The sequence below is a fragment of the Notolabrus celidotus genome, chromosome 4 (genome assembly GCF_009762535.1).
Source record: "Notolabrus celidotus isolate fNotCel1 chromosome 4, fNotCel1.pri, whole genome shotgun sequence".
Lineage (NCBI taxonomy): Eukaryota > Metazoa > Chordata > Actinopteri > Labriformes > Labridae > Notolabrus > Notolabrus celidotus.
The window spans coordinates 35,499,770-35,515,763 of NC_048275.1; the positions used below are offsets into that span (position 1 = coordinate 35,499,770).

The 15,994-nt window shown below is 40.0% G+C and overlaps 2 protein-coding genes across 3 annotated transcripts in view; both read left to right on the top strand.

Moving 5' to 3' along the window:
- The first annotated feature begins 3,368 nt into the window (after positions 1–3,368).
- On the top strand, positions 3,369–8,071 carry cacul1 (CDK2 associated cullin domain 1). Of its 2 annotated transcripts, none has more exons than XM_034682486.1 (8): positions 3,369–3,974; positions 4,049–4,196; positions 4,281–4,383; positions 4,467–4,562; positions 4,698–4,800; positions 4,975–5,064; positions 6,674–6,812; positions 6,903–8,071. In XM_034682486.1, the coding sequence occupies exons 1-8, from the start codon at positions 3,524–3,526 to the stop codon at positions 6,940–6,942; spliced, it is 1,170 nt and encodes a 389-aa protein (XP_034538377.1). In that variant the 5' UTR covers positions 3,369–3,523; the 3' UTR covers positions 6,943–8,071. The 2 variants fall into 2 exon arrangements, with proteins under 2 accessions (XP_034538377.1, XP_034538378.1); XM_034682487.1 differs by having other exon boundaries at positions 3,373–3,890; positions 4,070–4,196.
- Positions 8,072–10,202: 2,131 nt separating this feature from the next.
- The window catches only part of mypn (myopalladin), a 33,649-nt gene continuing 27,857 nt past the window's right edge, over positions 10,203–15,994 (top strand). The window contains exons 1-2 of the mRNA XM_034682348.1: positions 10,203–10,252; positions 12,577–13,656. Of these exons, the coding sequence (XP_034538239.1) occupies positions 10,203–10,252; positions 12,577–13,656 (1,130 nt within the window). The remainder of the gene's footprint in view (positions 10,253–12,576; positions 13,657–15,994) is intronic.

The following is a 15,994-nucleotide window of genomic DNA, read 5'->3' on the forward strand; positions in this document are numbered from 1 at the left end:
GTCTTTTTAATAAACCAATGAGGCTAAGAGCCGAGTAAAACTAGTTAAAAGCACTAAAGTGATGAGATGGGCTGGATACATTTAGGCCTCCTCTTGGCCCCCCAGTTAAATAATAAAACACCATTGAATACAGACTCAGGGTTTTGATAGTACACTGCCCACTTCTTTGACATTGCACTCCAGTCACCTGTTGGCGTGAGAGATGCAACTAGATAACCATTCCCAGTCTGTATCAATCTTTTTAATTAAATTATGAGGCCTAAGATGCTAACTATGACAGGTGAGGATGTTCTTAGCCACTTCAAAGAGTTCCCTAGAAACACAAGTGAGGTGATTTTTTTTTCTTACAAGTTAATGTGGTGAGGTTTAAATTAACAAGGGGAGAAGTGGTATGCACATCCAGAACCTGACGTACTGGGTGCTGGACAGAGAAAGTAAAAAGTAGGTAAGTCGTGCTCCAGAAGCTGCTCCAATAAGATTTAATGAAATATATCACCACAAGTGACATTTGAGGCTGTTGCCCTTCATCAGACATGGTTTAAAATAACAATTAGCAGCCAAGGCATCCATAATAAATACTAGTTAGGGTGTTTTTGATAGTGGAGCAGTGAGATTTAAAGGACTCATCAGGCAACTAGTTAGGGCTAAAATATTTACTGGCCTCTGGATGCCCATCAAATATATGAAATGTTTAAAAAAAAGTTCCCTCTGGATGCCCCTTAAATATATGAAATGTTTAAAAAGTTCCCTCTTGATGCCCCTCAAATATATGAAATGTTTAAAAAAGTTCCCTCTTGATGCCCATCAAATATATGAAATGTTTCAAAAAAAAGTTCCCTCTGGATGCCCCTCAAATATATGAAATGTTAAAAAAGTTCCCTCTGGATGCCCCTCAAATATATCAAATGTTTAAAAAAAAGTTCCCTCTGGATGCCCCTCAAATATATCAAATGTTTAAAAAAAGGTTCCCTCTGGATGCCCCTCAAATATATCAAATGTTTGAAAAAAAAGGTTCCCTCTGGATGCCCCTCAAATATATCAAATGTTTAAAAAAAGTTCCTTCTGGATGCCCCTCAAATATATTAAATGTTAAAAAGTTCCCTCTGGATGCCCCTCAAATATATGAAATGTCAAAAAGTTCCTTCTGGATGCCCCTCAAATATATGAAATGTTTAAAAAAAATTCCCTCTGGATGCCCCTCAAATATATGAAATGTTTAAAAAGTTCCCTCTGGATGCCCCTCAAATATATGAAATGTTTTTTAAAAAGTTCCCTCTGGATGCCCCTCAAATATATGAAAAGTTTAAAAAGTTCCCTCTGGATGCCCCTCAAATATATGAAATGTTTAAAAAAAAGTTCCCTCTGGATGCCCCTCAAATATATGAAATGTTTAAAAAAAAGTTCCCTCTGGATGCCCCTCAAATATATGAAATGTTTAAAAAGTTCCCTCTGGATGCCCCTCAAATATATGAAATGTTTAAAAAAAAATCCCTCTGGATGCCCCTCAAATATATGAAATGTTAAAAAAGTTCCTTCTGGATGCCCCTCAAATATATGAAATGTTAAAAAAGTTCCCTCTGGATGCCCCTCAAATATATGAAATGTTTAAAAAAAAGTTCCCTCTGGATGCCCCTCAAATATATGAAATGTTTAAAAAGTTCCCTCTGGATGCCCCTCAAATATATGAAATGTTTAAAAAAAAGTTCCTTCTGGATGCCCATCAAATATATGAAATGTTAAAAAGTTCCCTCTGGATGCCCCTCAAATATATGAAATGTCAAAAAGTTCCTTCTGGATGCCCCTCAAATATATGAAATGTTTAAAAAAAAATCCCTCTGGATGCCCCTCAAATATATGAAATGTTTAAAAAAAGTTCCTTCTGGATGCCCCTCAAATATATTAAATGTTAAAAAGTTCCCTCTGGATGCCCCTCAAATATATGAAATGTCAAAAAGTTCCTTCTGGATGCCCCTCAAATATATGAAATGTTTAAAAAAAATCCCTCTGGATGCCCCTCAAATATATGAAATGTTTAAAAAGTTCCCTCTGGATGCCCCTCAAATATATGAAATGTTTTTTAAAAAGTTCCCTCTGGATGCCCCTCAAATATATGAAAAGTTTAAAAAGTTCCCTCTGGATGCCCCTCAAATATATGAAATGTTTAAAAAAAAGTTCCCTCTGGATGCCCCTCAAATATATGAAATGTTTAAAAAAAAGTTCCCTCTGGATGCCCCTCAAATATATGAAATGTTTAAAAAGTTCCCTCTGGATGCCCCTCAAATATATGAAATGTTTAAAAAAAAATCCCTCTGGATGCCCCTCAAATATATGAAATGTTAAAAAAGTTCCTTCTGGATGCCCCTCAAATATATGAAATGTTAAAAAAGTTCCCTCTGGATGCCCCTCAAATATATGAAATGTTTAAAAAAAAGTTCCCTCTGGATGCCCCTCAAATATATGAAATGTTTAAAAAGTTCCCTCTGGATGCCCCTCAAATATATGAAATGTTTAAAAAAAAGTTCCTTCTGGATGCCCATCAAATATATGAAATGTTAAAAAGTTCCCTCTGGATGCCCCTCAAATATATGAAATGTCAAAAGTTCCTTCTGGATGCCCCTCAAATATATGAAATGTTTAAAAAAAAATCCCTCTGGATGCCCCTCAAATATATGAAATGTTAAAAAAGTTCCCTCTGGATGCCCCTCAAATATATGAAATGTTTAAAAAAAAATCCCTCTGGATGCCCCTCAAATATATGAAATGTTAAAAAAGTTCCTTCTGGATGCCCCTCAAATATATAGTAATTACGCTGTGTGAATCATGTAATATAATCCATTATATAGAAATAGATAGATAAATATTTTTGTATTCATTTTTCATAATTCAACCACCACCACCATAATTGGTCACAAAATTACTCACCACAAATTCAATTTTAGATGATCAAAATGGTATGGCGGAGGACCCCACTCTTGTTACCTTGGAATCAATACATTTAAATTCACTCTAAACTGTGGGTACCAGGGGTTTGAAAGGAGTTCCCTTTTTTTGTTGTTGCCCCTCAAACAGCCTGAGTACACCACTGGACATGATCAATAGTTCATGGTGAACAACAGGAACTAATAGTGCACCCCACCCTTTATTAATTCATACATGTATCATAAGTCATTAATTCCACATGAATGAAGCATTAATTCACTAAAAAGGGAGTACCATTATTGTAAAGTGTTACCACATTCACATATTAAAATTATGAAATTTCAGAGGGTCCAATCAGTGAGTGGTGTTTGATAAGGAGGTATGTCCTCTCTCATACTAATTAACAACCCCTCCTCTCTCCTCGGTCCTCTCTCCTGCAGAGTTAAGAGCTTTAGTAAGTACTTCCGGTTCGAGACAGGACGCCTCAGTTTAAAGCTTTAGGATTCACCCTGGATCCTGTCTGTGTTGGTCCTGTGATACGAAGCCGATAACCGAGGAGGAGTTCGCCCCACACCCTGACGCAGTCTGCCTTGTGTTTTACTTCATGGTGTTATTTGTTGACGTAGTTACACCAGGCGTCTGCACACAGGAAGGGAATAAGAAAATGAACGCACTGGATGGGGACATTTTAGACGTAGAAGGCGACCACAGCCGGTTCTCTTGTGTCAGCCTCAGCCGGGGGAGAGAGCGCTCTGGTCAGCTGCCGGATGCAGCTCCGGTCCCGCAGCACGTCAGTCTGTCGGTGCCGGAAGGAAAGCTCGGCTGCAGGAGGGGGACAGGTCTGTCCTGCAGCCCGGGACTGCTGAAGTTAACTCAGCTGGATAAAGGCAGTGCAAGCAGAGAAGCCAGAGAGACCGGAGACACGGCTGCCCCCGTCGATAGAGGATTCACCATCGATCCTCCTAAGTTTCGTAAGTTCGCGTGTAGCAGAGAGCTGACACCAGGGCCTGGTTTACTGCAGACCTCGAGCTATTCGGCCCGATGTGACATAACCAGTGAGCGTGCGTGATGAGTTTAGCAGTAGATCATGTGTAGGTGTGTTAAAGTGCGTGTTTCTAACCCTCACCAGCTGTCCTCTCTCTCCTCTCAGTCCTGAATACAGAGGCCATGGAGGACTACCGAAAAAACCACTGGCCTAACCTAGAAAAGACTATTGACAGACTGTTGGTTCACAACCCAACAGACCACATCTCTGTGTCTTATGCTCAGATATACAGGTAAGACCAGATGGATGAACACGAGACACAGCACAGCTGAGTCAGAGCCTGTTTCTGAGTTCCTCTTCTGCCTTGTTTTCACAGTTACGTCTACAAGTGTGTTTGTCAGCAGCACTCAGAGCTGCTGTACAATGACTTGATGCATAAAATAAGTACCCACCTGCAACAGGTTTCCATCTATCTAGAGGTAAGTCACTACATATACATTTAAAATATGACTGAGAGCGCACACTGAATCAAACAATGACTTCACCTTCTACTAATCTCCAGGCTAGCCCTCCAGAGAACATCATCGAGAACTTTAACGACGTGCTGAGCCAATACACGGCCTCTCTTCAGTGTATAGTTCCTGTTTTTATGTACTTGGTAGGCATATTGTTCATTGGCTTCTTTTTAAATCTGTGTTGTTAAAGTGATGAAGACTTCTGTGCAACCAAGCACTGTCTTATGTGTCCAGCTGTGTGCAGAGTTTTTAATTATTCTTAATTTTAACATTTTCAGAACAAGTTCTATGTTGAGGCAAAGCTAAACAGAGACCTAAAACAGGATCTGATGAAGTTGTTTGCTGATCACGTTGCAGAAAAGCATGTGAACACATTGATATGTGAGTGTATTGTATTATTATATCATAAGTAGTACCTACATTCTGTTAAAGAAGTCTTCCTTTGCCCATATCCAGGACTGAGTTTTGTGACTATTTCCAGTCTTGGAGTGGTCACTCATGAAGGAACTAAAGAGTTGTTCTGAAACATGTGTCTTTGAATCTCTTCCTGTTTAGCTCTTCTCATACAAGCTAACTCCATGCCGTTTCAAGTGCAGCCGTCTACAATGGCCAGTGTGGTGAAAGGCCTCCACAGCCTTCAACCAGGTGAGACCTCCTACTATACTTCAGGGTTCCCACGCGTGCTGGAAAAACTGGAAAACCTGGAAAACAGTTGACCAGTTTTCCAGTGCTGGAAATCACCTGGAAAATGGGAGAAAAAGTAAAATGTCTGTCCTGGAAAATGATTCCAACGTGACTGTGTGCGACCTGACAAGGTTAAAAAAAAACACATCCCTGTTCAACATTTGTGGCCATTTTTGTCATTCAGTTCTGTTAAGGTCAATCTATGCTCTGATCCTCTTATTATTATTATTATTATTATTTATTTATTTCAGTAAGGCAGCTTCCAGAGTCCTTTGATGACTCTTTTGTTTTTTACTTAGCTTATTTTATATTTTTTGAGAAAAGAGAAAGCTGAGATGAGAGTTGGCCATCATTGTTGCTTGGTTGCACTAATAAAGTGAAGTGCTGTACATCTGTGGTTGCATTATTCTATAATCAATTTGCCATAATTTTTAAGCATGTAAGAGATGATTTCATGGATAGCCATAGACTGCATGTCTTCAATGTAGACTTCCACTGAGAGGAACTTATTAGACTATTTAGTAACTAAATTAGGAACTAAATTTAGACTGTCATACCAGCTTTATCATCACTGAAAATGTCCTTGAAATGTCCTGGAAAATGATCTCTGCAAAAGAGTGGGAGCCCTGATACTAGCAGTACGTACAGATTTGGCCTAAATTCAGTATGTAGTATGTGAACAAGAGTAAACTCTGCAGTATGCCAAAACTCCCCGGATGTCTTACTGATTCAGGAACATGTCTCAGTATGCATCGGACCAGTCTCCCTCACATAATTTCCCATAATGTACAGCGCTAACGTTCTCCTTTTTTGAGTTTGTGTGTTTCAGTTTTTAGGTGCTGTGAAAATTATTAAATTCCATTTAATCCACTTCTTAACTTTTTAAATCACAAGTGATGCTAAAGAAGCAGTTTATCTATCAGCTTGGTTGTTGTTTACTTCCACTTTCTGAAAAATCCAGCAATGCCTGACCCAGCATCCTGCAGACTAGATCCAACAGAACAGTCATACTACATACTACCTTCAAACACAGCATGCAGTATGCAGAGCGTACTACATACTACATTCGTAGATAGTATGTCGCAGGCGGTTTCGAAAATAGCCCAAGTATGAGCCACATTCTTGTTACCTGTCTTTCTCACTAATCACCAGGCTGTACAAAATTCCTTGACCTGATTGGTCTGAATCCCTTGATTCAAATTAATATTTCATGTCAACTTACGAGCAGCTTTAGTTGTGATTGGTTAATAAGCAGAATCATGTACAGTGAGCAGGGGTCTCATTTATATAAAAAAAAGTGCACAAAATTTGTGTGCAAAAAAGAGATCCAGATTTATAAAACTGCACCAAACACTTTCATGCACTGTTCCTTTTATACCTGTGATAAAGCACATTTGGCTCTCCCGTGGCCTCATATTCCGCCCTCCAGACACCAACGTTTGTCCCCCCCAAAAAAAGATTATAAACTAAAGTGTTTACACAAAGTCAGGTAGTTTCATAGTCTTTTTTTTCCCCTGCTGTGGTGTTTTTTAATAACAGAGTCTTTATGGAAATGTTCTCTTTTTTTCAGAGTGGGCTAAATTAGCCCCAGCTCTCTTCTCTGGGTTTATTCCTCAAATCAACCCACCTGCTGAGGAGTCTCTGTTATCTGATTACGCTTCATATGACCAGAAGTTACAGCTGGAGCTCTCAATGAACGGATTTTCACGGTCAGTTTTCTGATATGGTCAAAGTCTCAACATAAACACAACTTTTCAGAGAACACTGTAAATCTCTGATGTGCTGTTTTTTGTTTTCAGAGGTGACCAGTCTCGCAAACGGACCAGTGATGACTCGTAACTGTAGAGCCATTGTCTCCAGAATCATCGTGTGCCTCACATCTTAATCACAAAGTGTCTCGGTGCAAAAGTTAGTCAGTTGACCATGTATCAGTCCCAGCTCTCCTGACAGGTAACGTTACACTGTGGACCACAGGAGAACATCATGTGAGCTGTTGAACACTTTAGTTTACTGCACTGAAAAAAGCACACAGACTTCCATAACAGTGCTCATGATGCATCCAGCTTCAGTCTTTGTGAAATGCTCCTGGGATTGTTCTCTTCTGAAGAAAGCATGCCGTGTTTTCTTCTGGTCAGAGATCCTCATGAAGGATCGGTCAGTAAGAGGTGGAACATCCCTGATCTTTGATGTTCTGGGTAAAAGGAGTCTTTTGTATTGCTCTCAGTGAAAATACGACACATGCCCTCATGATGTGTGCAGCCCAGTGACTTCACTTTAAAAAAGAGGGTTTGGAAATACATGAAACGAGGCGATCAAGTGATTGACTTTAACTTTAAGTCTTTTCTGCATGTTGCTCTTATCTCATCAGTAAAGTTTGTATTTGCTACGATGCCAAAGAGGATTTCAGTTCTTGTTTCAGTTTGTAAAGCACTGGAGTAAAGCTAACTTAATGTTGTATACAGTCTGCATCACTGAGCCATCTGCATTGTCATGTATGTATTGGAGATTGATAACTGTGATATGAAGATGATGATAATGATGATGGTGAAGTAAACATTTTTGTACGGTTCATGCACCTCAAGCAGTCACACTGTAACGTTGTCCGGTGCCGATGCACGTCTCTGGGAGCAGAAGCTGACTTCATGTAGCCAGTGTTTGATGTGACGACGACTTCAAGCCAAGTCTTCCTTCTGTTTACAGAGTCGACGTGCGGCACCGGAACAAACCAAACTCTGTTCTTTCTTGGTTTATTACATCCCTTGGAGTTGCGCTTGTTCATCTGTTTCTGGTACAGCAGCGCAGAGATCAAAAAGTGACCTATGCCATGCCCCTCTGTAGCTAGTGGCCTGCCGCGCCATGTCGCTGCCTTTGCTGCTCTCTACCATCATGTCGCTCCTTATTCAAACACACTAAATAAACATCAGTTCTGCACTTGATGGGCCTCTAAATAAACTCCTCAAGAAAAGTTTGGAAAAGTTATTTGGATCAATTTTTTCTCCCCTTTCATAATACCTATTGGTACCGTTTACATATTGTCAAAAAACCTGATCAGTCATCTTTACAACGGGGTATAACTTGTAAGGATTGTGCATTCATGGAGTGAGGAACACAGTTAAACGTGTGGGTAGTGCCCAAAAAACGTGCCAAAATCCCCTGCACTCCTGTTTGATCTTGCAAGTGGTTGATTCCACTTGCAAGACAATGGAAGAATTCTACTTCCTATGCTGAGAATTCAGCATGTGCTGGAGCTGCACAGCTTGCAAGACGCATGCAGCTCTTTCATGACTAGTTGTGGCTCCTTGAAAATAAAATATGGATAGATTGAGTTGTTATGAAAAGGGAATTGATGTCAACAGTATTGATACATTTGCGAGTCACATGGATCCATTACAACACCAACCTTGAACAGGGTTCATGGTTCTGATTACCCCTTCCTCCCTTTTAATCCAAATAATATCCATAAAAATGAGGTCAGAGGTCAGAGTTTGGATCCTTCAGTCTAGGGTAATTTACCTCACTGTATGCTTCTATTAGTGTTGTGAGACATAATGAATATACTCTGTATATTGCAGCTTATTTCATGTCAATCAATCAATCAATCTTTATTTATAAAGCGCCAAATCACAGCAAATGTTCTCATCAGACTCTTTCCAAACAGATCAGGTCTAGACCGTACTCTATGTTCTATTATTAACAAAGACCCAACATCAAGACAGGATAAGATCCAGTCCCATCTTACAGACAGGACTCAGTCTGATCTCATCTTAATCCAGCATGAGCAGAGCACTTTGCAGCATTTAGCAAGTTACAGTGGCAAGGACAAACTTCCTTTAACAGGCAGAAACCTCCAGCAGGACCAGACTCATGTTAGACACACATCTGCTGAGACCGTGTTGGAGAGAGGGATAGAGGGAGATGAAGAGAGAGAGAGATGATAGTGGTGAGACGGATAGTAGTAGTTGTAGCAGCTGAAGTCTGGCACGTCCACAGCTTTTCAACTTGAAAACCAAATATTTCTTCCACACCTCTGATGCAGGATTATCTTAAAATGTACTTTATTTCCCATCTCAACAATTTAAAGTATTTGCTTGTTAATGTCCCTTCATAAGTTATTGTTTTTGTGTTGGAGGCTTTTGCATTGTCATAAAGTTCATAGGTTAGCAGCAGCATCTGTACTTGTGAAAGAGTGAGTGTATTTGACTCATCTGAACCAGAGAGAGAGGACTGTTTTACAAAGTCTGCATTGTAAGGTATTTCCTTAAACATGTTTAAATCTAAGAAGTTACCTTGATCATCCATCAGATCATTTACATAAATGCATCCTGAGCATCCTGTAGCAGCTGGAGTCTGGCACGTCCACAGCAGCAGAGATCCAGGGGAACCTACGTGACAAGGGAGCTCAGGGACTCCAGAAAGGCCTGTGGTAAGTAGCTTAAGTGACAGGCAGACAGAGGAGAGAGAAGAGAGAGAGGGAAAGACAGGATCCCAGTGTGTCAGTTCCCCCAGTGGTCTAAGCTTATAGCAGCATAACTAAGAGCTGGTCCAAGCCTGATCCAGCTCTAACTATAAGCTTTATCAAAAAGGAAAGTTTGAAGCCTACTGTTGATAAACACAGACTCAGCACTTCCAGTAGACTATGTCCTCTTTCTTATAGAGTATATTAACTATCTTCAACATTGAGTAAGTAGATATTTAATCAGTATTTTTGTTTATATTTGTATAATAGTGGGTAAAATATGCCTTATAGATTACTTTCTGGAAGACATTTTGCAACCCACACTTTGGGAACCTCTGATTTATACCATTATTATGTGCATCCCATCACCACCCCATTACAGTCTTCATGTCTTATTAGCGTCATGTCATCAGGCTAATTTTGGTATATCATCAGCCAACATTACTTGTGTTGTGTGCTCCCCTGGCAGATATGTTGCTGCTGCTCAGGCAGACAGACTCAGGTCACCTAACCTCCCTGAGTTCAAGCCCTTAAGACTTTCTGTCAATAACTCAAAGTCTACTTGTGTTTGTAAAATCAATTTGTACTTTATTTGTGTTTCAAACACAACATTGAATTCCAAGCTTTCAATTAACCTGTCGTAATGTCTGCACCTGTTGTGTCTCAGAGGCTCAACAATGGGATTCCTACTGGGTGGGATGGATGTCTCTGAGGGACCAATGGAGGAAGAGTCTACTTACAGCATGTCCACCCTGTCCAATAGGCAGGGACACCACCCAGACACATGGGCCTGGCCTTCCCAAAATAACCTGAGACTACTGCTCTGACAAATGTTGTTACTTGTTCTGGTGACAGGTTTCTCTGGCTGCTCTGCTCCACTTTTTCCCGTTGACTACGAGGTAAACTTAACCAAACTGTGCCGGGCTGCTGCCTGCGACCAAGACCTCCCCAGGTGGCAGCAACCATAAGACTGGACTCTCCCTCTTCAAGCACAGGTGCACTCTGATAGTGGATTTGCCAGTCCTTTACAGGGGTCACCTGGTGGGTTAATTTGAAGGTAAAATGAACCATATCCTGATTTAAATATCCAGACTGTGTGTGTCATTAGCCTCATGCTGTGAAGAGCAACAGAACATATCTTCCTTTAACATTTTAACAGGCTGAAGTCTTTTTTATGTGTAACTTAAATACCCATAACTCTGGTGCTGTGTTTAACCCGGGGCATGCTTACATGTTCTGTCTCTGCTCGTGTATCTCTCCTATCTTTGTTTAAGTAGATTCATGATTGTCATAGCCAATCAAATGATTACAATAACAAAGACACTGGATGTTGGGTGCTGCTTTTTTTGTTGATTTTCTACATGTAAACTGACCCCTTGCTATAATTAGATATGACTTGGTGGGCTTGTACTCCGTTTGAAAGGATTAATGTAGATAACAGCTGCAGCTTCAGGTCTGTTGAAAGGGCATTGCTGGGTTTCTAAATTGCACTGATTTGAGTGTCAGTAGCATATGTGTACCCTGTCTCATGTCTCGAAGCAATAACTTGTGCTCAGTGTGAAAAGTTGTGCAATGACTTAAACTAACAGAATATATGAGCTTGACTGAAATGGACTCTGTGTATGTGATCAGACCTGGCCTCAGTTAGAGTCTGACAGAACATTTAGAGAGAAGAAAACACCCCTGCTCTTATTATCCACGCTCTATCTTTATCCAGTTTTTTTTACAAGAGAGCATTTTAACATCACTTTAACAGTTCTATTAATAAGAGTAGTATCTAAGGGAACATATCGTTACCATTTAAATGTTCCCCATGTGTCTCACACAAGCACCAGCCAGGGAGCTTTCTGTTTGTATGCTACTAAACTCTGAACTCTCTGCATCTGGACATCAAAACAGCGAGGTGGTTTAAAAGGTAAACTGAATCTGGATTTTAATATGTAGTAATTCAATTTTAGCCATGGACTGTTTATTTTTATTATTATTATTATTATTATTATTATTATTATTATTATTATTATTATTATTATTGCAATTATTATTATTATCATTGTTGTTGTTGTTGTTGCTGTTGTCCTTATTATTATAATTATTATTATTTAATGTATTATTAGCATTATTATTATTATTATTGCAATTATTATTTCCATTGTCATTTTCATTATGATTATTTATATTATTATTTTTACAACATTTCTTAACATATTTATTTAGTTATCTATTTATTTCTTGAATTTATCTGATCTCTACAACTTTAATTATTTTTTTATTTTACGTTCTACCCTTACTTATTTTATTGATTTTACTTTATTGATTTTATTTTATCTGCCATTATTTTTTAAGGATTTTGTCTTTTATTATTTTACTCATTTCTATTATTTTCTGTCTCTCTGTACCTTTGTGAAGCTCTTTGGGCTGCATGCTTGTATGTATGAAAGGAGCTGTATGGATTAAGTTGAGTTGAGAATTAGCCTATAGGATTCTATTCCCTGTCACAGACAAATACACAAGGATCAAATCAAACTCTTTATGATTCATTTGTTTAACTGATCACTAGTTGTTTAATGGCATCTTAGATTAATTCTATTTACTGAAGTTGTGTTTACTTTACTTAATTGCTTATTAGGGCAACTAGTAGATATCAATCTGACAATAACTTAATCTATGAATTCATATATCGGACATCTTCACTTCTAATTACTTGAACAATAATGTAAACTCTCTTAAATGGCGTTGGCAATGACAGAAGGAAAGGGTTGTACTCCTGTTGATGAACAGATAAATGAACTGACCCATCGTGTCACTTCCGCTGCTTGTTTTCAGCGTGTTTTTTTATAGACAGCTTTGGATTAACAAGTCATATATCACAGCAAACTATGGGTTCACTTTATTTTAAGTAAGCTGCATTAGCATTGTGTTGCACTAAAGTGAAAAAGGCTCTCCTACTGATCTTAGAGTTTTATTGTTAACACTTTTAAGAGTTGACTGTAACCAAACACTTTGCATTATTTCCACAGCATGCAAGAGCCACCATCACTGTCTCAGGTTTTAAGAGAGAGCTACATGGCAGAGGCAAGAGCCCGCCAAAACAACAGTCAGATGAACCACTCGGACGCTCCCTCCTCACATCTTCAGATCCATGGGTCACTCAAAGATAAGATGGAGGACTCTTTGGGCCACGGTGATCCCCAGTTCCCAGACCTGTCCGCCTTTCTCAGCCAAGAGGAGCTGGATGAGAGCGTGAACTTGGCGTGCCAGGCCATCAGACAGGAGCCTCAAGTGGAGAAGGAGGAGAGCAAAGCCTCTATCACACCATTAACCCCGTCCAACAGCACCCCAGCCTTGAATTCTTCCTGTGAACCCCCATATGTGTCATTGGTTAACCACTCACCGGCTCTTTTTGCTGCTCCTGCCTCTGTGCCCCTCTCTCATCCAGCCCCTGATTGTAAAGAACTTCCAGAAACACATGAAAACTGGACAGCAGACTGTAAGGAGTTAAAAGCAACCACAAGGCAGGAAAACACAATCAGGGACAGCAGAGAGTCCAGTGAAGGATTCAACGACTTTACTGGGCCAGTGAGGAATGCCGCATATGGTCCAGAGACCCAGTCCAAGAAGGAGTTCCTCAACAAGGCAGCAGACTTCATCGAGGAGCTCTCCTCTCTCTTTAAGGCCAACAGCACCAAACGAGTACGGCCAAGGTCGTGCAAAACCTACAGAAACAAGAACCAGAGCAAGAGCCAGCATGAAGACGCAGCTTCCCCCCTCAGCCATGAAAACAGGGAGCGTGCTCTCATGCCCATGACAGTGAAGAAAGAAAGACCCAGCCCCGCTGCAAGTTACCCACCAAAAGTCCAGATGGACTCTGAAAGTGGGTACGGGGAGTGTCAGGACTTCAGGACTGTTGAAACGTGTGACACTTTATCCCAGGAGGTGCAGGTGGAGGCTGACAGCTCTGCCTTGACAGAAAGTCCACATCCAGGGCCTGCATGTGAGCCTCCTCACTTCATCCAGAAACTGAAAAGCAGGGAGGTTCCAGAGGGCATCAAGGTCCAGTTAGACTGCACTGTACAAGGGTTACCTGTCCCCGAAGTCCGGTAAGGCTGACAAGTTTTCATAACATGGGAGTTTTTGTTCTCCTTTAATTGTGGGGTAATATTTCCATTTCCAAAGAGTCTCAGGATAGAGGGTGTCTAAAGCGTTGAAGATCTTAAACAGAAGTGATAGATGTGGGGTTTATTGGTGCATGTCTTTGACTTGAGGAGACACAGCAAGGCTGCATGCTGTGACTGCCTCTATGGTCTTATTAAACCCATGTCCCAGAGATGAAAGTCCTTGAAAGAGCCGGCCTGGGCTCAAATCTGACCCTTTACCTTTTGCAGCAGGTCATCTACTCTTTCTTCCCAGTTTCCTGCTCTATCAGTTGGCTTCCTTCCATCTGTCTTTGAAGCTAAGGTGTTTTTTAAATATCATTTATAAGATGAAAATAGCGCAGTGAGCTTAATATGTATGAAGTGGTGTGTCAGGGTATAGCACTGTGTATCCTGAGTCTTTATTTAGCATCCGTGTAAGTGACTGGGTCAGCCACTCAAAGCTCCAAGGGAATCTTCTCTCTGTTCCAGAGGGTAAACAGCCTCAACAGGTGCAGCAAGCTGGATCTTTGCCTCACAGGCCAGCAAATTCCTCTACTACTCATGCTTTCAATATAGACCATTACTCATGAGAAATGATATTACTTACCTCAAGCAGAACACTGACAATACACTACAACCTTTGGGGGCCTCAGTTATAAAACCTCAGTCTCAGATTTCTTAGAAGGTACGCAAGTTATTTGTTTTTAGGTACCACATGTTCAATACGCATGAGGAAGAGTGTTTATGGAGGTGTGGAGTTCTTTATATCTTCAGCGAAAGGTACAGCTGCTCGAATTGTCATAGTAAAAAAGGACTTCATGCATGTGATCCATGAGTCTGGTGGAGTTCCTTCCTGTTTATTTGTAGAGCTTTTATGCAGCCAAAAGACCTCAAGTGCTCACTATAGATAATGTAAAGAATGCAACACACCTTGCTGATAAGGACAGGTAGAGCTCCAACTTCATCATTATGTTCTTACACTGAATAATTGGACATGTTGCCAAAGGTACGCCTTGACAAGAGTTATTCACTTCCACTAACATGAGCAACACCAGAGTCAAACTGATCACAGGTAGTGAGGATGTTGTGACCATAAGAACACACAAAGAGGCTTAGAGCTGATTTTACTTTGACGTGTCACCAATTTCTAAATATATTAAGAGGGGAAAATTATCATCATCTTTGTCAGTTGTCACCTTTTTTTATTAATGTGTGGAGCAGTGTACTAGTGTATGGTCAACAGGGTGCAAAGTTGCACTAAAGATACAGCTGCTATAAAATCACAAGGTACCCTCATTCTTACATTTTTAAAAACAGAGGAAAGATCATGAAACAGCTGCTCAGAGCAACAACAGTCTTGGATTTAAAGAGTAACTAACTGTCTGGATTCTATTTCCTATCTACCTGCTCATCATACATTATCCTGCTTATTACCCAGATACTAACTTAAAATACAAACAAGTTGTCTAAATCATTGATTAAAGATTATTTTATTGATTTAAATGATTTATGTTTACAGTTTTTAAAAAATAGTCCCAGTGATTCCTCATCAGTGATCGTTCCATGGTGATGGATTCTTCTCTGCCTGTTGTGGTGGATTGAACATGAAACTGTCCTCATTCAGCTCTCCTTCTTCTCTGAGCTCTGCGGTTCACACACCTTTAAAAAGAAACTAATGTCTCAACTTTGAACCCTGCTGCTCTCATCACCACCGCTCATGGTTTAACTTTCTTTGTAGAGATCACTAACCTAAAGTTTCTCTCACCTGCTCCGCTCCTTCATCAGATTGATGGACAGAATCCAATATGAAAATATCTGTAGTCTGCTGATTTAGCATGCTAACAGAAGCTAACGTTTTAGCCACATTGCTTACCAATATGATGCTAACAGAAGCTAACGGTTTTACCTCACCTTACGGTCTGTGGTGTCAACAAGCAGAAGCTAAATGTGTCTGAACTCTTTTCTGTGGATTGATTTGACATGACGTGTGATCAGTTTGTCTCTGGTGTTGCTCATGTTAGTGAAAAGTAATAACTGTTGTCAAGGGGTTGCATTTGGGTTTGACCAATCAGAGTCAAGCATCTTACACAGCCGGAAGATCAGTAAGAGAGCCGGTTAATAAAAAGTATTAAATTCTTCAAATGATGTTGAAAATGCGCTTAGAGACGCCCTCTACAGGTTGAATCCTAGCTACTGCAATTTATTTTTTTACTGGCTAATCTTGTGTTTGGTGACGTATTTGGTTCAACCTTATAAAATTATGTGACCGGCTTGGCAAACTTGGTTGACAAGAATTTGGACA